The 18,371-nt window shown below is 42.4% G+C and overlaps 2 protein-coding genes across 4 annotated transcripts in view; both read right to left on the bottom strand.

Moving 5' to 3' along the window:
* Positions 1-1,156, bottom strand: part of NFX1 (nuclear transcription factor, X-box binding 1) — a 46,251-nt gene extending 45,095 nt beyond the window's left edge. For both annotated transcript variants that reach the window (XM_032219556.1, XM_032219557.1), the window contains exon 1: positions 1,001-1,156. In XM_032219556.1, the coding sequence (XP_032075447.1) occupies positions 1,001-1,154 (154 nt within the window). In that variant the 5' untranslated portion in view covers positions 1,155-1,156. The remainder of the gene's footprint in view (positions 1-1,000) is intronic.
* A 9,680-nt stretch (positions 1,157-10,836) lies between these two features.
* The window catches only part of ANKS6 (ankyrin repeat and sterile alpha motif domain containing 6), a 35,296-nt gene continuing 27,761 nt past the window's right edge, over positions 10,837-18,371 (bottom strand). For both annotated transcript variants that reach the window (XM_032219978.1, XM_032219979.1), the window contains exons 14-16: positions 15,096-15,212; positions 14,300-14,393; positions 10,837-11,037 (exon numbers count right to left, since the gene is read on the bottom strand). In XM_032219978.1, the coding sequence (XP_032075869.1) occupies positions 10,988-11,037; positions 14,300-14,393; positions 15,096-15,212 (261 nt within the window). In that variant the 3' untranslated portion in view covers positions 10,837-10,987. The remainder of the gene's footprint in view (positions 11,038-14,299; positions 14,394-15,095; positions 15,213-18,371) is intronic.

Raw genomic sequence — 18,371 nt, 5'->3', positions numbered from 1 at the left:
CTTTTAATCACAATTAGTAATTCCTACCTGGCAACGACTCTGAAAATATGAATGCATAAAGCTAAAATTTTTAAAAGAAAGCATTTATTAAACCCAGGCTGCTCTTTGTAAAGAAAATAAATCTGAAATAATTATACATTTCGTTTCAAACCATCGCCGTGGCTTGACTCCAGAAAAGGAGGAAAAATATATATATTTTCAGAGCTTTCGGGAAGAACGTTGAACGGCTTTCTACAGTCTTCATCTTTCCAAATTGCAATCTCTGTTTGCACACACAAGACAAAAACCAGCTTCTCCATATCATGCCATGCAATTGGAAATAAGCCTAATTCCTTAGGGTGACCTCTGAGTTGGTATTTTTGAAGTTTTTTTTTTACAAGCATTCCGGTCTTGATTATTTTGCTGATTTCCCCCACTGGCAAAATCATCTGGACTGGATAGTCAGGATGCCTCCCCCCCCCCTCTTTTATATTATATGAGCGTCACATCTGTTGATGCAAGATGCATTGCAGCAGCAGCAGAGCCCGGCTGGAAATTGAATATTCATCCCTCTCTCCCGCATATGTTTAAGCACGACACACACATTCCCGGGTGTCTCTCACCTGGGAAATAAATGCACGCCGTTTTAATCGCCTGGGTCATTGCAACGTTGAAGAACTGCGCCTGATCCAGAACAGGCGAGGATGAATGAGAAGGGAATGCAATCAACAAGGAAGGCAATTCTTGCTCTCTCTCTCTTAAGTCCCACTGCAGTCAAGGGAGGCAAGAACTTGTCCCCGTCTCCTCCTCCAGGCCTCGGGGAACCTCAGCTTTACCGAGAAGGGACCAAGAGCCGGAATGCCCGAAGAGTCCAAGTCTTTTTCCCCCCCTTTCCGGGAACGGGACGGGAAAGTCCCACGGTCTGCCTCTTCTTCTGGTTTTCCCACACTCGTCCCAGGACCGTGGGAATTCCCCCCTTCCTCTCTTTCTTCTCCTTCTTCAAAGTCCCCCCCCCTCTTACCTGAGTTTGGCGGGGCCGCCTCCGCCATGCCTCGCGCCGAGCCGCGCTCTCCCAACCGACCCGCCACCTCGAGCAGACCGAGCTCCCCGCCCTTCCGCGAAGCCGTACTCCGAAGCGCTCCTACAGCCGTCGTCCCCCCGCTGAGAACGCGCATGCGCCGTGCTCAGCCCGCCCCCCCCTCTTCTTCGCCTCACGTCACCCTCCGGGCGGCCCTCGGCTCCTCCATCCCGTTGCTGTGTGGTCCCCACCTGGTAGAGCGGGGGAAAGGTGTGTATAGGCTGGCTGTGGTTTCGACGGCCGGTGTTGGCAGAATAGGGCAAAGGGTGCTTGTAGACAGCCTGCCCTGCCCAAAACGAGGCCGCAGGGAAAAAAAAATAGGGAATGCCATAAAGGCAGTGGTCTCCAACCTTGGCAACTTTAAGACCTGTGGACTTCAACTCCCAGAGTTCCTCAGCCAGCTTTGCTGGCTGAGGAACTCTGGGAGTTGAAGTCCACAGGTCTTAAAGTTGCCAAGGTTGGAGACTGGCTGAGGAACTCTGGGAGTTGAAGTCCACAGGTCTTAAAGTTGCCAAGGTTGGAGACTGGCTGAGGAACTCTGGGAGTTGAAGTCCACAGGTCTTAAAGTTGCCAAGGTTGGAGACTGGCTGAGGAACTCTGGGAGTTGAAGTCCACAAGTCTTAAAGTTGCCAAGGTTGGAGACTGGCTGAGGAACTCTGGGAGTTGAAGTCCACAGGTCTTAAAGTTGCCAAGGTTGGAGACTGGCTGAGGAACTCTGGGAGTTGAAGTCCACAGGTCTTAAAGTTGCCAAGGTTGGAGACTGGCTGAGGGACTCTGGGAGTTGAAGTCCACAAGTCTTAAAGTTGCCAAGGTTGGAGACTGGCTGAGGGACTCTGGGAGTTGAAGTCCACAAGTCTTAAAGTTGCCAAGGTTGGAGACTGGCTGAGGGACTCTGGGAGTTGAAGTCCACAAGTCTTAAAGTTGCCAAGGTTGGAGACTGGCTGAGGAACTCTGGGAGTTGAAGTCCACAAGTCTTAAAGTTGCCAAGGTTGGAGACTGGCTGAGGGACTCTGGGAGTTGAAGTCCACAAGTCTTAAAGTTGCCAAGGTTGGAGACTGGCTGAGGGACTCTGGGAGTTGAAGTCCACAAGTCTTAAAGTTGCCAAGGTTGGAGACTGGCTGAGGAACTCTGGGAATTGAAGTCCACAAGTCTTAAAGTTGCCAAGGTTGGAGACTGGCTGAGGGACTCTGGGAGTTGAAGTCCACAAGTCTTAAAGTTGCCAAGGTTGGAGACTGGCTGAGGGACTCTGGGAGTTGAAGTCCACAAGTCTTAAAGTTGCCAAGGTTGGAGACTGGCTGAGGGACTCTGGGAGTTGAAGTCCACAGGTCTTAAAGTTGCCAAGGTTGGAGACTGGCTGAGGAACTCTGGGAGTTGAAGTCCACAGGTCTTAAAGTTGCCAAGGTTGGAGACTGGCTGAGGAACTCTGGGAGTTGAAGTCCACAGGTCTTAAAGTTGCCAAGGTTGGAGACTGGCTGAGGAACTCTGGGAGTTGAAGTCCACAGGTCTTAAAGTTGCCAAGGTTGGAGACTGGCTGAGGAACTCTGGGAGTTGAAGTCCACAGGTCTTAAAGTTGCCAAGTTTGGAGACTGGCTGAGGAACTCTGGGAGTTGAAGTCCACAGGTCTTAAAGTTGCCAAGGTTGGAGACCACTGCCATAAGGAATAATTGATATATACATGAATTGAAATACTTAACCACTATATGGATTAATGATTAATAATGGGGAACTGTTCTTGGAATGCTGGGTGATGGGTGACATTATTGGTCAATTGAAAATAGGAATGTATATTATAAATTAATGGGAATTCTTTGTTCTAATCTTCGCTTTTTCTCCTTAGAGATAGGTGAGATACTATAATACTTTAAAGACTCATTGTTATTTGATAGATAATTGTGAATTTAAGGAAACAAGGATGGTTACAAATGAAAGAATATAATGGCAATTTGAACACACAATTCTCAAGGACAGTGAAATATTCAGTTATGTCTAATGTAAACCAGTGATGTTAATCCTAAATTTAAGAATTGACGCACAAAAACTGAAAATGAACCGAAACTGAATTATTTATACAAATTTAGAATATTTAACAAGGAAAGACAGGTTTGGGTTGCATACATTTTTGATCATTTCCAGCTGAGAGCATTGTCAAGCGCATACATCCTAGTAAGTTACATGCCATTATTCTAAATATTAAATGTATCCAGTGGTTGAAATTAGGGGATAGCGCTATAAGTTTGAAAGATAGCCCTTTGGATGGTTCATACTTAAATACATTTCTTAATTAAAATACAAACTTTTTAACACATATTGTTCCCATTTAACACATATTGTTCCCATTAAGCTATTACCCCAAATTCTAATTTCAGTTCAATTTGATTAGTTTATTTCTGTGAAGCCCAATAGGAATAAACATGGTCATTAATAAATAACAAGAACAATAATCAACCTATCCCCAATTAGATCTACACTTCACGTGATTTAGTTTACAATTTAATTTATTCAATTTTTATTCACAATTACGCACTGATTCACCCAACAATAAAAAAATCTTACAGAAGTGATATAAATAGTTAAATCAGTTACAGAAGTGATATAAATAGTTAAAAAAAACAACCATTATAGACACCTAAAGAAATGATGGCATTGCTCCATATTCTCCAGCCTACAGGCTCCACAAAATAGTTCAGTTTCAAATTTCAAGGTGAGGCTATTTTAGAGCATACTTACAAAGAAAAGATGTCTTTTAGACCCAACTTTCCGCTCTTCACATAAATGGGGACTCAGCCAGTTTTTAATGGAATTTTCCAATCAGGTAAATACAATCCTATTAATTCTACAAATACTTGGGTGGTGAACTATTATAGAGCTGTATAGGTTATAATAGCCTTTGAAGTGTCCTCAAAAGCTTAGAAGGAACAATTGCAGAGCCTGATGTAATACTGTAATATTGGTAGTCCTCGACTTACAACCATCGGTTTAGTGACCTTCAAAGTTACGGCCCTGAAAAAAGTGATTTATGACTCTTTTTCACACTTACGACCCATGTTCAATGATCAAAATTCAGATGCTTGGCAACTGGCATATATTTATGACTATTGCAGTGTCCTGGAGTCATCTGATTAGCTGTTGTGACCTTCTGACAAGCAAAGTTAATGGGGAAACCAGACTTACTTAACAACCGTGTTATTTAACAACTGCAGGGAAACATTTAGCAATGGTGGCGAGAAAGGTAACAAAATGGGGCAAAAGTCACTTAACAACTCCCTTGCTTCCCAATAGAAATTTGGGGGATCAACTTGGTCATATGTCAAAGACTATCTGTATACCTATACCAGGGCATATCGATCAATAGCATAGATGTTGTATTCTAGATCAATTTCAGACACTTTTCAGAGGCAACCCCAGAGGTGAGTTCCTACCAGTTTGGTCTGGTTCGGCCGAGTAGGTAGTAACTTGGCCGCTCATGCCCCCAAACCAGTTCTATCGGCAGTGCCATAGATGCCACCATCTTGTTTTTTGCTTTGGCGCATGTGCAGAAGCAATTTTTTCATTACTGCCCATGTGCGCATAGCGCCCCCCCCCCCAAAAGCACATCCCTGAGCGAACCGACAGTAAAAGAATCTGGAAACACCCCTGGGCAACCCCATATGGCAAGCATTGTGTTAGTCCACACAAATGGGGGTTATGAGAGGAGTTGTGAAGATTAAAGTTGTGGGGTCATCTTGCCCCAGGTAGGATTCAATTGGCAAAATCCCACTTGCTCTTATTTTCACCTGCCCACTCAACAGTAACTCTTTGAAATGGGGGTCACCCTATTGAGAGACCATTCATTAAAAGGCAGTTCAATGAAAAAAATAATTTCCTTTATCTTTGATTTAACCTGTTTCATCCATCCCAACCTGTTCTGACCTCCTTCTTCGCTTGTTCAAAAATGACAGTCAGACAGAACTTCAAAGGAAATATCTTTATCAGTCCTGGCTCCAGCTGGCTGCGAGCCCAAAAATAAACGTGGATAAAGTCTCTGGCAAAATGTTACACAGCAAAAGCAAAAACCTCTTACAGCAAACCAGGTTTACAGAAAGCAAATCACTTATCCAAGTGCCTCTTTGAATCAGGTTTACAGAAAGCAAATCACTTATCCAAGTGCCTCTTTGAATCTCGAAACGATGAACCACACACGCCGAACGACGAACCACGAACGTTGACTTCTGCAACTAAGGCGTGGCACCATCCATCTTTTATCTGCAGAAGACGACCCTAACGAGCAACAGCTGCTCATTATCTCTGCATCCCGACGCAACTCACAGCAGGCTTCTGCTGAGTCACAACACCAACCCTATCAACTTTCAGACATTAGATTAATCCATAGACAACATTCTACGTAGCCTGGGGTAAAATATTCAATTGGGTATTATCATTCTACTGATCTATCCAGATGAATTAGCTCTTGGTCCCATAAGTTTCACGTAAATATTAAAGAGTGCAGCCTGATTGCTAAAAGAAATGGCCTTAATTTACCCAGTGTACTACGTTGAGTCAAATCAACCAATTTGTTAGTAGTGAAACATCTTTAGCCTCCCAAATAGTGTGGCCTGTGTTTTAATGACAATATATCAGGAGAACTGAGGATGCCTTCAGCCAAAACAACTTCCACATTCTGTCTCCAGAATTAGAAGCAGATTGCAGCAAAGATGGCATTAACAGTTTTCTCTCACATATTTTCTTCTTTAATTATTGTTATCAGGATGTCAGTTTTATTTTCAACACACATCCACATAGACAAAAAAAAGTAGGAATATGCAGAAATTCAAATCAAGATATGTTTATGAGAGTTAAGCGATCTGCCTTCTGTTAATAACAATAATATGAAAATGGGGTTTCGCCAGCTAGATGAAGCCATTATAGACAGATCCGCATTCTTACAGAAAGATCAGGTTTATGCTTTATTAATGCTGCTGTAGATGTCACTGGTTCTGAAAGCCTGAATCAGAACTGTGGTTGGAATAATCTTTCTTGAAAACAGAATGATGGTTATTTCAAAATAATTATTTCTCCCCTAACATTTTTCTCTCTCTCTGATCTTTTCCCCAGTTTAGGAAGGACAAAATAGTGGAAAATATTTTTTTTAGTATGAAAGCTCTTTAACCTTTGTTCCATCATGTGCAATACTCTTCCCATTTTTTAAAAAAATTATGGAGAAACCAGTGGTGGGTTTCAAAAATTCAAAAATACTCTGTGGGTGTGGCCTCCTTTGTGGGAGTGGCTTGCCACCCATGTGACCGGATGGGAGTGGCTTGCCGCCCATGTGACCGGATATGAAGATGCCGACGACACTTGTCAGAACCACCTTAAATTACCTCACACACAGCACTGGCATGCATAAGAATATGATGTAAACTTGTTTTTTTAAAAGGCATCTTTGGTTTGCGTTAAAACAACTTCAACACACGCAATGTTCTGATTGCACCACAAACGCAGTAGTCATCCTTACCTTTCACAGAGGCACTGAGTTTTATAAATATGAGCATGATAGCGTAGAGTAATCATATCCAAGGACCAGTGGTGGGTTTCAAAAAAGTTTGGAACCTCTTCTGTAGGTGTGGCCTGCTTTCCGGGTCCACTGGTGGAACCTCTTCTAACCGGTTCAGTAGATTTGACGAACCGGTTCTACCGAATAGGTGCGAACTGGTAGGAACCCACCTCTGGGAGAAACCCAAGACAGTTTTTCTTTGGGTTACACAGGTAGTCCTCAACTTACTACCACAATTGGGACTGGAATTTCTGTTGCTAAACAAGGTGGTTGTTAAGTGAGTCACGCATGATTTTATAATTTTTGTTACCATGGTTGTGAAGCGAATCTTTGCAGTTGTTAAATGAATCACATGGCCATCACATGGTTGTAAATCAAGAACTACCTGTGCTCTATTTATTGCGTTGAAAATTAAAGCTGACACATTTGTTGTCCCTACTGCTTCTCATAATTTTTTTGACAGAATTTTAATACTGTTATTATTTTTCAGCAGAGACTTGCAAATCATTTTGATTGCATGGACCCTTGAAAGAGTGTTGACGTACCCCCAGGATTTTTCAGATCACACTTTGAGAAAGACTGTTCCGGGAGAAACAGCTGCTGAAAAAAAAAGCTGGTCGTGATTTTGAATTATTTGATGGGGATCGAGAACCATTTGCCTAATATCCAGTGTTGTGGCCCAGCAGGTGCCTTTGGAGCTGCCACCAACTCCGACAGCGAGCGGCCCTCTGAGTTGGCTATGGAGGATGTGGAGGACCCTGGACAGGGCTCTGAGCAGGGCGCAGAGAGGCTGGTTGGCCACCAGGAGGCACCTGAGCCTTGGACCAGTGGGGAGGAGACAAGGGAGAGTGAGCCGGAGGCCAGTAGTTAGTTGTTCCTGGATGCCCGGCACCGAAGAGCTACTAGGCATCAGGAACAATTACGCAATTACAGGAGGTGATTGTACTCAGCTGGTGGTCATTAGGCTCCTCTCCAGACTATAAAAAGGCTACTTGTGCACACGCCCCTCTTTGCAGAGGTCAGCGCAGGAGTGAATGTCGGAGGACATTACTGTGAACTTGGCAGGCTGGATTGCTGCCAAGCCTTATCTGTGTTTATTGCTGCCTGAGTTTGTCTGAGTTGCTGCCAAGGTCCTTATCTGTTTGTTATGCTTGGCTTTCAGCCACCGAGATTTTGGTTTCTTGCTATTAAAGTACATTCCAGTTAAGCTTGTCTCGGCAGTCATTACTGGACGGAGGAGGGGGTCAGAACAATCCAGTAACCAAAAATAGCAATAGCAATAGCAGTTAGACTTATATACCGCTTCATAGGGCTTTCAGCCCTCTCTAAGCAGTTTACAGAGTCAGCATATTGCCCCCAACAACAATCCGGGTCCTCATTTCACCCACCTCGGAAGGATGGAAGGCTGAGTCAACCTTGAGCCGGTGAGATTTGAACAACTGAACTGCAGAACTGCAGTCAGCTGAAGTAGCCTGCAGTGCTGCATTTAACCACTGCGCCACCTCGGCTCAGTGTCAGTAAAGCCACCCCACCCCCACCTTATACATTCTTTCAACTAACACAAATCAGCAATATTTCCAAATGAGAAAAAAAAAAACCACCAGCAAAATCCATATTATGCGTCTAGGACTTTATATTCCTAAAGAATTAAATATGTTACAAGTATGTTACAATTAAGTATGTTACAAGCCTTAGATGCTTAATTCCTTAGATATTAATGAATGGATTAAAATTCTGCTAAATGGGCTAAAATTTATGATATTAAAATGAATGTTGCTTCAAGATTAATCTACTGTATGTATTAAGATGTTATTCTAGTGTTTGTGTCACATACATATTTATTTGAGATATATTGAGCAAAAAAATGAATTTATATGGAAAAGAAGATCATCTAGGATTTCAGTAGCTAAACAAAGATAATCTATTAAGGATGGTGGTTTTAATTTACCAGAGTTCCAAAAATATCATTAGGCTTATATTTCATGCAACTACATGTGCACTGAATTAATGTTTGTGGACTCTGTTGGAAAGCTTATTATGTATTTTCATTAAGGGGCTGGTGATTGCTGGGATCAATAACATAATAGATGAGGAATTTCTTTCTCAGATTAAGAGCAGCCAGAAATGTTTGTGGGTCATAGATTGGCTTTTGATGTTGAGACTCATGAATATTTAATTTTATGGAAAAAGTACTGTAGAAGGGGCAAAAAGTTGTATTGGAAATTGCAGGTACAACCTGATAAATATTTAAAACCAAATGCTTTGTAACAAATATTTTAAGGATTTTTCTAGACTTCAAGCAGAATTTTGTCTCCATAATTCACAACACATGAATCAACAAGCATATTTTAAATCTCAGTGTGGACTAGAAATTATGAATGAGTACTTAGGTCGGTCCAAGTAACTATTCAGAAACTCTGGCATTGAAGCATGCAAGTCTTAAAGCTGTCAAGTTACAAGATCCTTGCCAGTGGTGGGTTTCAAAAAAATTTGGAACCTCTTCTGTAGGTGTGGCCTGCTTTCCGGGTCCACTGGTGGAACCTCTTCTAACCGGTTCGGTAGATTTGACGAACCGGTTCTACCGAATAGGTGCGAACTGGTAGGAACCCACCTCTGGTGTGAAGCACCTTTCACCAGCTGAAGCAGGATACCTTACTAGATAAATTAGATTAATGCAATGCATTACACACAAGACTGCTTTTGAAGGATCCTGAAGAATTCAGAAACTTTATATAATACAAAACTCTACAGCCAGAGTACTGGCTGGAATTAAAGCATATAAACAGGTCACATCACTTCTTTATGAACTTCATTGGTTCCCAATGAAGTTAATTTTTTTTTATCCCTACTGTCAGGCCTGCAGCCATCTTTTCTTTTGGGTCTTTGGCCTGCCATTACTTTCTATTATTCTGCTATGCATTTTCTATTGTGGGAAAATGGGAGGGGGGGATTGTACGGAGTTAGATGCTATGTAGCCATAACAACATTCTTCTCAGAAAGCCAATAGCAGTAGACTTATATACCGCTTCATAGGCCTTTCAGGCCTCTCTAAGCGGTTTACAGAGAGTCAGCATATTGCCCCCAACAATCTGGGTCCTCATTTTACCCACCTCGGAAGGATGGAAGGCTGAGTCAACCCTGAGCCGGTGAGATTTGAACCGCTGACCTGCTGATCTAGCAGTAGCCTGCAGTGCTGCATTTAACCACTGCGCCACCTTGGCTCATCCTTTGCCTCTGTACCTCTTCGCCTGACAGGCCCTGGATGGATGGAAGTGCCAGCATGGCAATAGGAGATTGGACCATGTGACTTGTGGGTGTGGGGGCAAAATGGGGAAAATTGGGAAGCTTTCAGATTCAGTTTTTTTCAGATGTACCAACACGGCTCTCTTAATAAATTAGAACTTTGAGCAATATTTTGCTTTGGACTCTGATTTACTTTTGGATGTTATTTGGAACCCTGATATCTACCCTGTTTCCTTGAAAATAAGACCTCCACGGATTATAAGCCCAATCGGGCTTTTGAGGGCATGTGCTAAAATAAGCCCTCCCCTGAAAATAAGCCCACCCTGAAAATATTGCAACACAGCAGCAGCCATGAGGTGCCACCTCCTGCCACCTCAAAAATAATAAGACCTCCGCGAAAATAAGGCCACACACTTATTTCGGGGGTCAAAAGAAGCGCTTATTTTCAGGGAAACACGGTCTTTGAAAAACTCCTGTCTTCCAGATTGGCAAGTAGCTATTTAAGTTTAAGTTTAAGTTTTATTTTATTTTATTTATATGCCGCCCTATTCCCTAAAAGGGACTCAGGGCGGCAAACAACTTAAACGGGAAGGGGAAACATACAAGTACAAAGTAGACATTTAAAATGACCAACAACCGCACCTGTCGAGAGGGGAAGGGAGCTCATCAACCCCAGGCCTGCCGACACAGCCAGGTTTTAACGGCTTTTCGGAAAGCAGGGAGAGAGGTGAGGGTCTGAATCTCCGCGGGGAGTTCGTTCCAAAGGGCCGGAGCTGCAACAGAGAAGGCCCTCCCCCGGGTTGTAGCCAGATGGCATTGGCTGGTAGACGGAACCCGGAGGAAGCCGGCCCTGTGCGATCTAATGGGTCTTTGGGAGGTAATTGGCAGCAGGCGGGCTCTCAAGTACCCAGGTCCAATACCATTTCCTGTTATTCAGCTACTACATTGCCTATGCAGCTTCTATGATGTTTTCTTTCCTCATTTCAATAAAATAAGGACCACACCATTCAAATATGACCAGCTTTATTAAAGCTACATTTTTTTTATATGAGGTACAGTATCTGCTATTAATAAAATATATTTCCAGCAAATACATTTCCACAATGAAATGTTGCAAAGGTATACTTGATCTGTAGTTCACGTTTCTGGTTCGAAGTTTATCTCTTGGTAGGAGATGGTTCCTGTGGTCTTACCCAGCATCCAGGTGCTATAAACACAAACATATAGTATTTGTTGGACTGAACATTCGTGACCTGACAAAAGCGCGCACGACAAAAGCGCGCCGACAAAACCGCATCGCTAAAACCGCGACGTCATCAATGCACCGACAACAGCGTGGTGACAGAAGGGCGCTTTACAACAGCGCGGCGACAGAAAGCCGATTTAAGTTAAGGTAAGGGTTAGGTTTAGGTTTAGGGTTAGGGTTAGGATTAGGATTAGGGTTAGGGTTAGGGTTAGGTTTAGGATTAGGGTTAGGTTTAGAGTTAGGTTTAGGATTAGGTTTAGGGTTAGCGTTACGTTTAGGGTTAGGGTTAGGTTTAGGGTTAAGGTTAGGTTTAGGGTTAGTTTTATAGCGCGCTTCTGTCGCTGCACTGTTGTCGGCGTGATTCAGCGCTCATTCGTCGGAGTGCTTTAGAACTCGTGGTTTTGTCACCGCGGTTTAGTCAGGCGCGGGTTTGTCATTCGCCCTTTTGTCAGTGAACCCTGAAGATTAATTAAGGAGCTAAACTTTATTTCACATGAATGAAACTATAAGAGACCTATCTTTGAACATTGTACCCCTCTCCCCCAAATGCAGAGTAAAGTAACTCATATGCATTATTTGCTTCTCATCTGCACAGAAAGAGGACAAAGGAAATAATTATTGGGCCTTTCCCCCATTCAATATAAAGAGATAGAAAGTTGAAAACTGATATTATTAAATAGAAACTAAGTTAACCGAAGCCTTTTTCCAATGTCCTTTTTCCAATGTCCTGGGTAGGTTTAAAGTGAATTAAAAAAACCAATCCTATAGAAAGCATGAGTTGATAGGACTGCTTGGAATTACAGCCTCTTCTTATTCAATCATCTGAGATCTGACACTGGTCTTGAAATCACCCTCCAAAAAGCCTTTCTCAGATGAAGCTGTCTTTATGTTTAAAAAAAAAAACCTCATGGGAATAGGTAACAAACCTCAGAAAAATATGGAAAAGACAGGAATAGCTTTCCACGAACTCTTGTGTTTTTTTTTCCCAAATGAATCTAATGTTTTAAAAATAAACTTACAAGAGGGATATTAGAAGAATGGCTTCAGATACTAATTCAGCAGTTACATACAGACTGATTTGAATCAATTCAATTTGGTTGGAGAGGTGTTTTGAGAAAGTTATAAATAAATTAAGAGTCTGGGATGGACTTTGAAAATATATTTTGAAATTAATCGAAAGACACCTTCACATGGGAAATGACTGATATTTTGAATTCCAGAAAATATGATAGAATGGGTTTTGAAAATTAGACATTAGAGGTAGCCAGAAGGAACATTATTAATTTGTTTGTTTGTTTATTTGTTTAGTCACTTGTGTACAAGGTAACAGGAATAAGAATAAATATGAATAAGAACACAGGAAATGGGTACAAGTAAATGAGGATAGTAGAACAGGGACATTAGGCTTACGCACCAGTTGAACCCCTGTGTTATGAACACCTATTCAACTCGATAACACAGACTGGAGCAAAATACTTTTAACATTGGAAGTACTAACCTTGAAATAAAGTGGAATTAATTCATCTTGTCATGTTTCTTGCCTGTTTAACTGGTCCTCTGGGAGGACTGACAGAAGTTAATTTTAAGGATGTCTGTCATCATATATAGACTGTGTGTGTATGTAAACCTACTTCACAGTCCTATCAAACAAATATAGATTTATAAATTTCTGTGGAGTTTTATGGCCAGCATCTATTGGACAGTATTAGATGTCATTATTTAGTAACCCAAACCACCTAAAATGAATTTCAAATATATTCAGTCTGGCTCCAATTCTAAACTAGTTTAAAGAGACTTGCTAAGAATCAAATAGGTATTTTAGCACAAGGTTTAGGGTTAGGTTTATTAGATTTATATGCCGCCCTTCTCCCAAGGACTCAGGGTGGCGCACAACATTAAAAGAAACACATAATACAAAAGTTTTTAAAAAATTAAATAGATTATCCCAAACCCAATTAAAATTGACAATGACATTTTTTTTAAAAAAAAATTCGAATTAAAAGTAAGTAACTTCTGGGAACGGCGACTGGTCCGCCCGCCCGCCCGCCCGCGCTCCTTACCCGGTTTTGACGAGTTCTGCGCTTCCACGCATGCGCAGGATGCATACAGCGCCTGCGCGATCCTCCAGGAGCAGCTGGAGCATCGCACAGACGCTAGTACGCATGCGTACATCGCGCGCATGCACGAGGACGCCGCCGGCCCTGTTCCAAGCAAACCGGTTGGAACAGGGCGAGAAACCCACCCCTGGTGGTGGGTTGCAGGTGGTATGGGCGTATTGGTGCCTGCCAGGAGCACCGGGTACCGTTCTGGTATGGTGATCCGGAGGGCCCACCCTGCTGTCCTTACCTGTATTTGAACTCTTCAGCACCTCCGCGCATGGAGCGTACGGTGCCTGTGCGATGCTCCGCCGAGCAGCTGGAGCATCATGGAGGCGTTGCAGGAGGTAAGGATGCATGCGCATGCTACTGTGCGCTGCGCATGTTCATGTGGTGGGTACCGGGCACCGTTGCACCGTACCAGTTGCAACGGGATCCAGAACCCACCACTGAATTAAATGTATGAGATAGTTTGGAAGCATCTCAAATGATTGAAAGTTATTTATTTATTTTTTATTTTTTTCTTATATTTAATTTTATTTTATCAATTTCATATATACATTCACAATTATATGATCTCATAACTGTTATTAATAATATGTATTTATAACAATTTTTCCCTACAGTTGACAATATACTTGAAGGTTGCTTTTTTAACATCCCATAGATCCATTTTATCTTACAACGGTCCTACTTCTTCTTCCCTCCCTCTTTCCTTCCCTTGTTTCTTCTCTCCTACTCCCCTTCCTTCCCTCCTTCCTTCCCTCCCTCCTTCCCCTTCCCTCCTTCTCTCCTTCCTTCCCTCCTTCCTTCCTTCCCTCCTTTCTTTTCTCCTTCTCTCCTTCCTTTCCCCCTTCCTTTCCTCCTTCCTTCCCCCCTTCCTTCTCTCTTACATTCCATCCTTCCTTCCCTCCTTTCTTCTCTCCTTCTCTCCTTCCTTCCCTCCTTCCTTCCTTCCTTTCTTCTCTCCTTCTCTCCTTCCTTCCCTCCTTCCTTCCCTCCTTGCTTTGAAAGTTATTTAGGTATTGTTTTCTCCTTTATTTGTTCTGTGAATTTAATAAATACAAAAGGATATGAATATGCAACACATATTAGCATATTAGCAATATTCAATGTTTTCTACATACTCTGTGGTTTCCCCGGGCTTGTGTTGCTAACACTGCTTTCAAAAGATGAATGGAAGTTGTGTATTGTCTCCTGTAAAATTTTTCTCTCTCGTCCCTGTTGAAATTCATAATTTAAAAAAGGAACAAAAGCTCAGTTGGTATACTTAAATATATTATTACAATAATTAGTGAAAAATCCCCTACAGATCTACCTTTAAGACACACTTTATTCCAGAATAGCAAGAAAAGGAATGTCAGTGCTTCTAGCCTTTATACATTGCCAAGACTGCTCGGTTTGAATTACATCAAACTAAACATCATCTATCCTACCAACTACATATTTTGGTCTGATACATGCTTAACAAACTTTGTTTGAAGTACCAAAATAAACCGTGTTTGCAGAGTGGAATAATAAGTGTTTGACCTGAAGAGGCTGTTCAAAATTGTATTGTTAGATCAGAATAATGACCAGGTACACAAGGTGGAATCATTTGATGTGAAATCTAAAATATTTCAGCAATGCCATGCAATAGACATACAGGATAAAACGAGGTTCCATGAATTCTGAAATTCCAAGCCAAACCAGAATCACCTGTAAATATCTAATATAGGCATCAGTTCGAGAATTTCAGTCCAAGAGACTAACGTACTGGTTCTATAATGATTATATCCTGCAATGATTCTAACAGGTTAAAGTTGTTCAATATAATAATGATTACTGTGTTGTAAATAATTACAAACAGATTGAACCTCATTGGAAAACAATGCGTAAAGGTAAAATAACCGTAAAGTACTTCTTTTAAATAGTCGAAATTACCTTTCCTGCATTTAACTCTGAAATAACTGTTAGGATTTGCTGTCTAGAACCATCCGTCTTAATTCCCAGCTCCTTCAAATCCCCATCTGTAAGAGTGAGGAAAGCTTCCATATCAACCTGTTGAAACATGAATCATGAATACATACCTCTCATTTAAATTATAAAGCAGCCTGTGGATTAAATGAAAAAGGCACTGCACTCTTCTCCACTATTTTGAGTCCAAGAAATTTAAGTCCCAAACAATTTTGTATGTCTTAAATGTAACATATTTTAGAAAAATCCCAATTTTAAAGTTAATACAAATTCAATAGCTGGCTTTATGCAAGCAACTTTCAGCCTAAGTGCCCACCTTCTTGATAATAACTGTCCTACTTTAGAAATATGGTCAATAATCGTGACCTGTCAAAAGGGCGAACGACAAAACCGCGCCCGACTAAATCGCGTCGCTGTCGTCATCAACGCGGCGACAACAGCCAACGCAGAGAAAGAAGGGCGCTTTAAATAGCGCTTTGAAAGAAAGCCGATTCAACTTAAGGTAAGGGTTAGCTTTAGGGTTAGCTTTAGGGTTAGCTTTAGGGTTAGGTTAAGGGTTAGGGTTAGGTTAAGGGTTAGGGTTAGGTTAAGGGTTAGGGTTAGGTTAAGGGTTAGGGTTAGGGTTAGGGTTAGATTAAGGGTTAGGATTAGGTTAAGGGTTAGGTTTAGGGTTAGTTTAGGGTTAGGGTTAGGTTTAGGGTTAGGTTAAGGGTTAGGGTTAGGGTTAGATTAAGGGTTAGGATTAGGTTAAGGGTTAGGTTTAGGGTTAGTTTAGGGTTAGGTTAAGGGTTAGGTTTAGGGTTAGGTTTAGGATTAGATTTAGGGGGTTAGGTTTAGGGGTTAAGTTTAGGTTAGGGTTTATAGCGTGCTTCTGTCTCCGCGCTGTTGTCGCCCTGTTGATGACGTCAGCGACGCGGTTTAGTCGGGCGTGGTTTTGTCGTTCGCCCTTTTGTGGGTGAACCATCAATAATAATATATGTAACATACTTGGAATCTTATTTGCCTGTTGGTGTATGACATAACACAAAGGGACCTTGGAGGTTTTCTAGTCCAACACTCTGCTCAAGCAGGAGACCTTATACCATTCTGGCCAAATCGTTGTCCAAAACCTAGTGATGAAGTGCCCTGGAGGCTTCTGAAGGCAAGCTGCTCCACTGGTAAACTGTTTTGTTAGGAAATTCCTCCTTAGTTCTAGGTTGGTTCTCTCCTTGATTAGTTTCCATCCATTGCTGCTTATCCCACCTTCTGGTGCTTTAAAAAATAGGTTGACCCCCTTCTTCTTTATGGCAGCCCCTCAAATATTGGAACACTGATATCATGTCACCCCAGTCCTTCTTTTCACTAGACTAAACATACCCAATTCCTGCAACCGTTCTTCATATGTTTTAGCCTCCACCTCCCTAATCAACTTTGTTGCTCTTCTCTGCACTCTTTCCAGAGTCTCAACATCTTTTTTATATTGTGGCGACAAAAATTGGATGCAATATTTCAAGTGTGGTCTTGTCAAGACATTATAAAGCAAGTTGTAACACCTCACACGATTTTTGATTTTATCTCTTGTTATGCAGCCAAGGATTGTATTGGCATTTTTGGTGGCTGCAGCACATTGCTGGCTCATATTTAAGTGGTTATGTATTAGGACTCCCACAGCCCTCTTGCAGTTTCTGCTATTCACCCAGGCTCCATCGATTCTATACCTGTACATTTAGTTTTCCTTGCCTAAATGTAAAACCTTACTTTTGCCACTGTTGAATTTCATTTCTCTAGGTTAGCGTCCAGTGTTCAAGTCTGTCGAGATCAGGGCTGGGTTTCGACCGGTTCGCACCGGTCCCTGCGATCCAGTTGGTCGCCGAACCCGGAAGTAAGTAACTTCCGGGAACGGCGAAGCCCCCCCCCCGCGCCCGCGCGCGCCCGCACACCCGCGCCCGCTCCTTACCCGTTTTTTTCAAATTTCGCGCTTCCACGCATGCGCAGAACGCCTGCGCGATCCTCCAGGAGCAGCTGGAGCATCGCGCAGATGCTAGTACGCATGCACGCACCGCGCGCGCGCACCGCGTGCGTGCGTGAGGACGCCGCCGGCCTCGTTCCAACCGATCCGGTTGGAACGGGGCGAGAAACCCAGCCCTGGTCGAGATCCTTCAGGATCTTGAGTGCTGTCTTGGTGTTATCTGCAAATTTGATGAAGTTCTCTTTCTATTCCCTCATCTAAATTGTTTATGAAGATATTGAAGAGTACTGGGCCTAAAACAAAGCTTGGGGTACCCAAAGCTTGGGGTACCCCAAGCTTGGGTGCAGTACTGAAGGCCACTACAGCTGACTGTTATCTGCAGTTCAGCGGTTCTAATCTCACCGGCTCAAGGTTGACTCGGCCTTCCATCCTTCCGAGGTGGGTGAAATGAGGACCCGGACTGTGGGGACGATATGCTGACTCTGTAAACCGCTTAGAGAGGGCTGAAAGCCCTATGAAGCGGTATATAAGTCTAACTGCTATTGCTATTCCCTCCATGTAGATGTAGTTCTATTAACGACTATACGTGGACTGCATTTTTGTTAGGAATCTATCTGGTGGCGATGTTGTCTATCCCACATTTTTCTAAATTATCAATAGGCTGTCAAATGCCTTACTGAAATTGAAGTACACTATGTCCACATCATTTTGCTAGTCTGCTAATTTAGTCACTTTGGAGTAGGAAAGATGGGTAGAGAGGGATGGGAGAGAGGGTGGGGGGGAGGCGAAAAGGAAGGGGGGGAGTGGATCTGGAGAAAGGAGTGGTAGAGGGCGAGGGGAAGTAGGGTAGAGGGGGATGATGGAGGGAAGATAGAAAGTTGGAGGGTGGTGGAAGAAAGAGGTGTATGGAGAATGGAAGAGGTATATTGGGCTTTTATTTTCTGGGGCATTGTCGACAAGATGCAATTATTGTTTAATACTGTATGGCGTATACATGTGAGCGTATGAAAATGAAAATAAAATATACTAAAAAAATTTAAAAAAAAAAAAACAAAAAAAATATCTATAGATATGATTGATAGGACTGCCTATGAATACATTTTAAAAAGTAAAGGCCGTTCCAAACTAGTCCCACATTTTCTGCATAGGATTAAACAGAAACCAAATGTTATTTGCAGAATTAAAAGCTTAACAGATTTGACTAGGATTAAGACGGACCACAGATACAACATCACCATCTTTGTAGATGGGATTATTGTGTTCTGCAGTTTCTGAAGAAAACAGATGATAAATTT

Source organism: Thamnophis elegans, chromosome 6 (assembly GCF_009769535.1).
Source record: "Thamnophis elegans isolate rThaEle1 chromosome 6, rThaEle1.pri, whole genome shotgun sequence".
NCBI classification, from domain to species: domain Eukaryota; kingdom Metazoa; phylum Chordata; class Lepidosauria; order Squamata; family Colubridae; genus Thamnophis; species Thamnophis elegans.
This window is presented reverse-complemented; position numbering and strand designations above follow the sequence as displayed.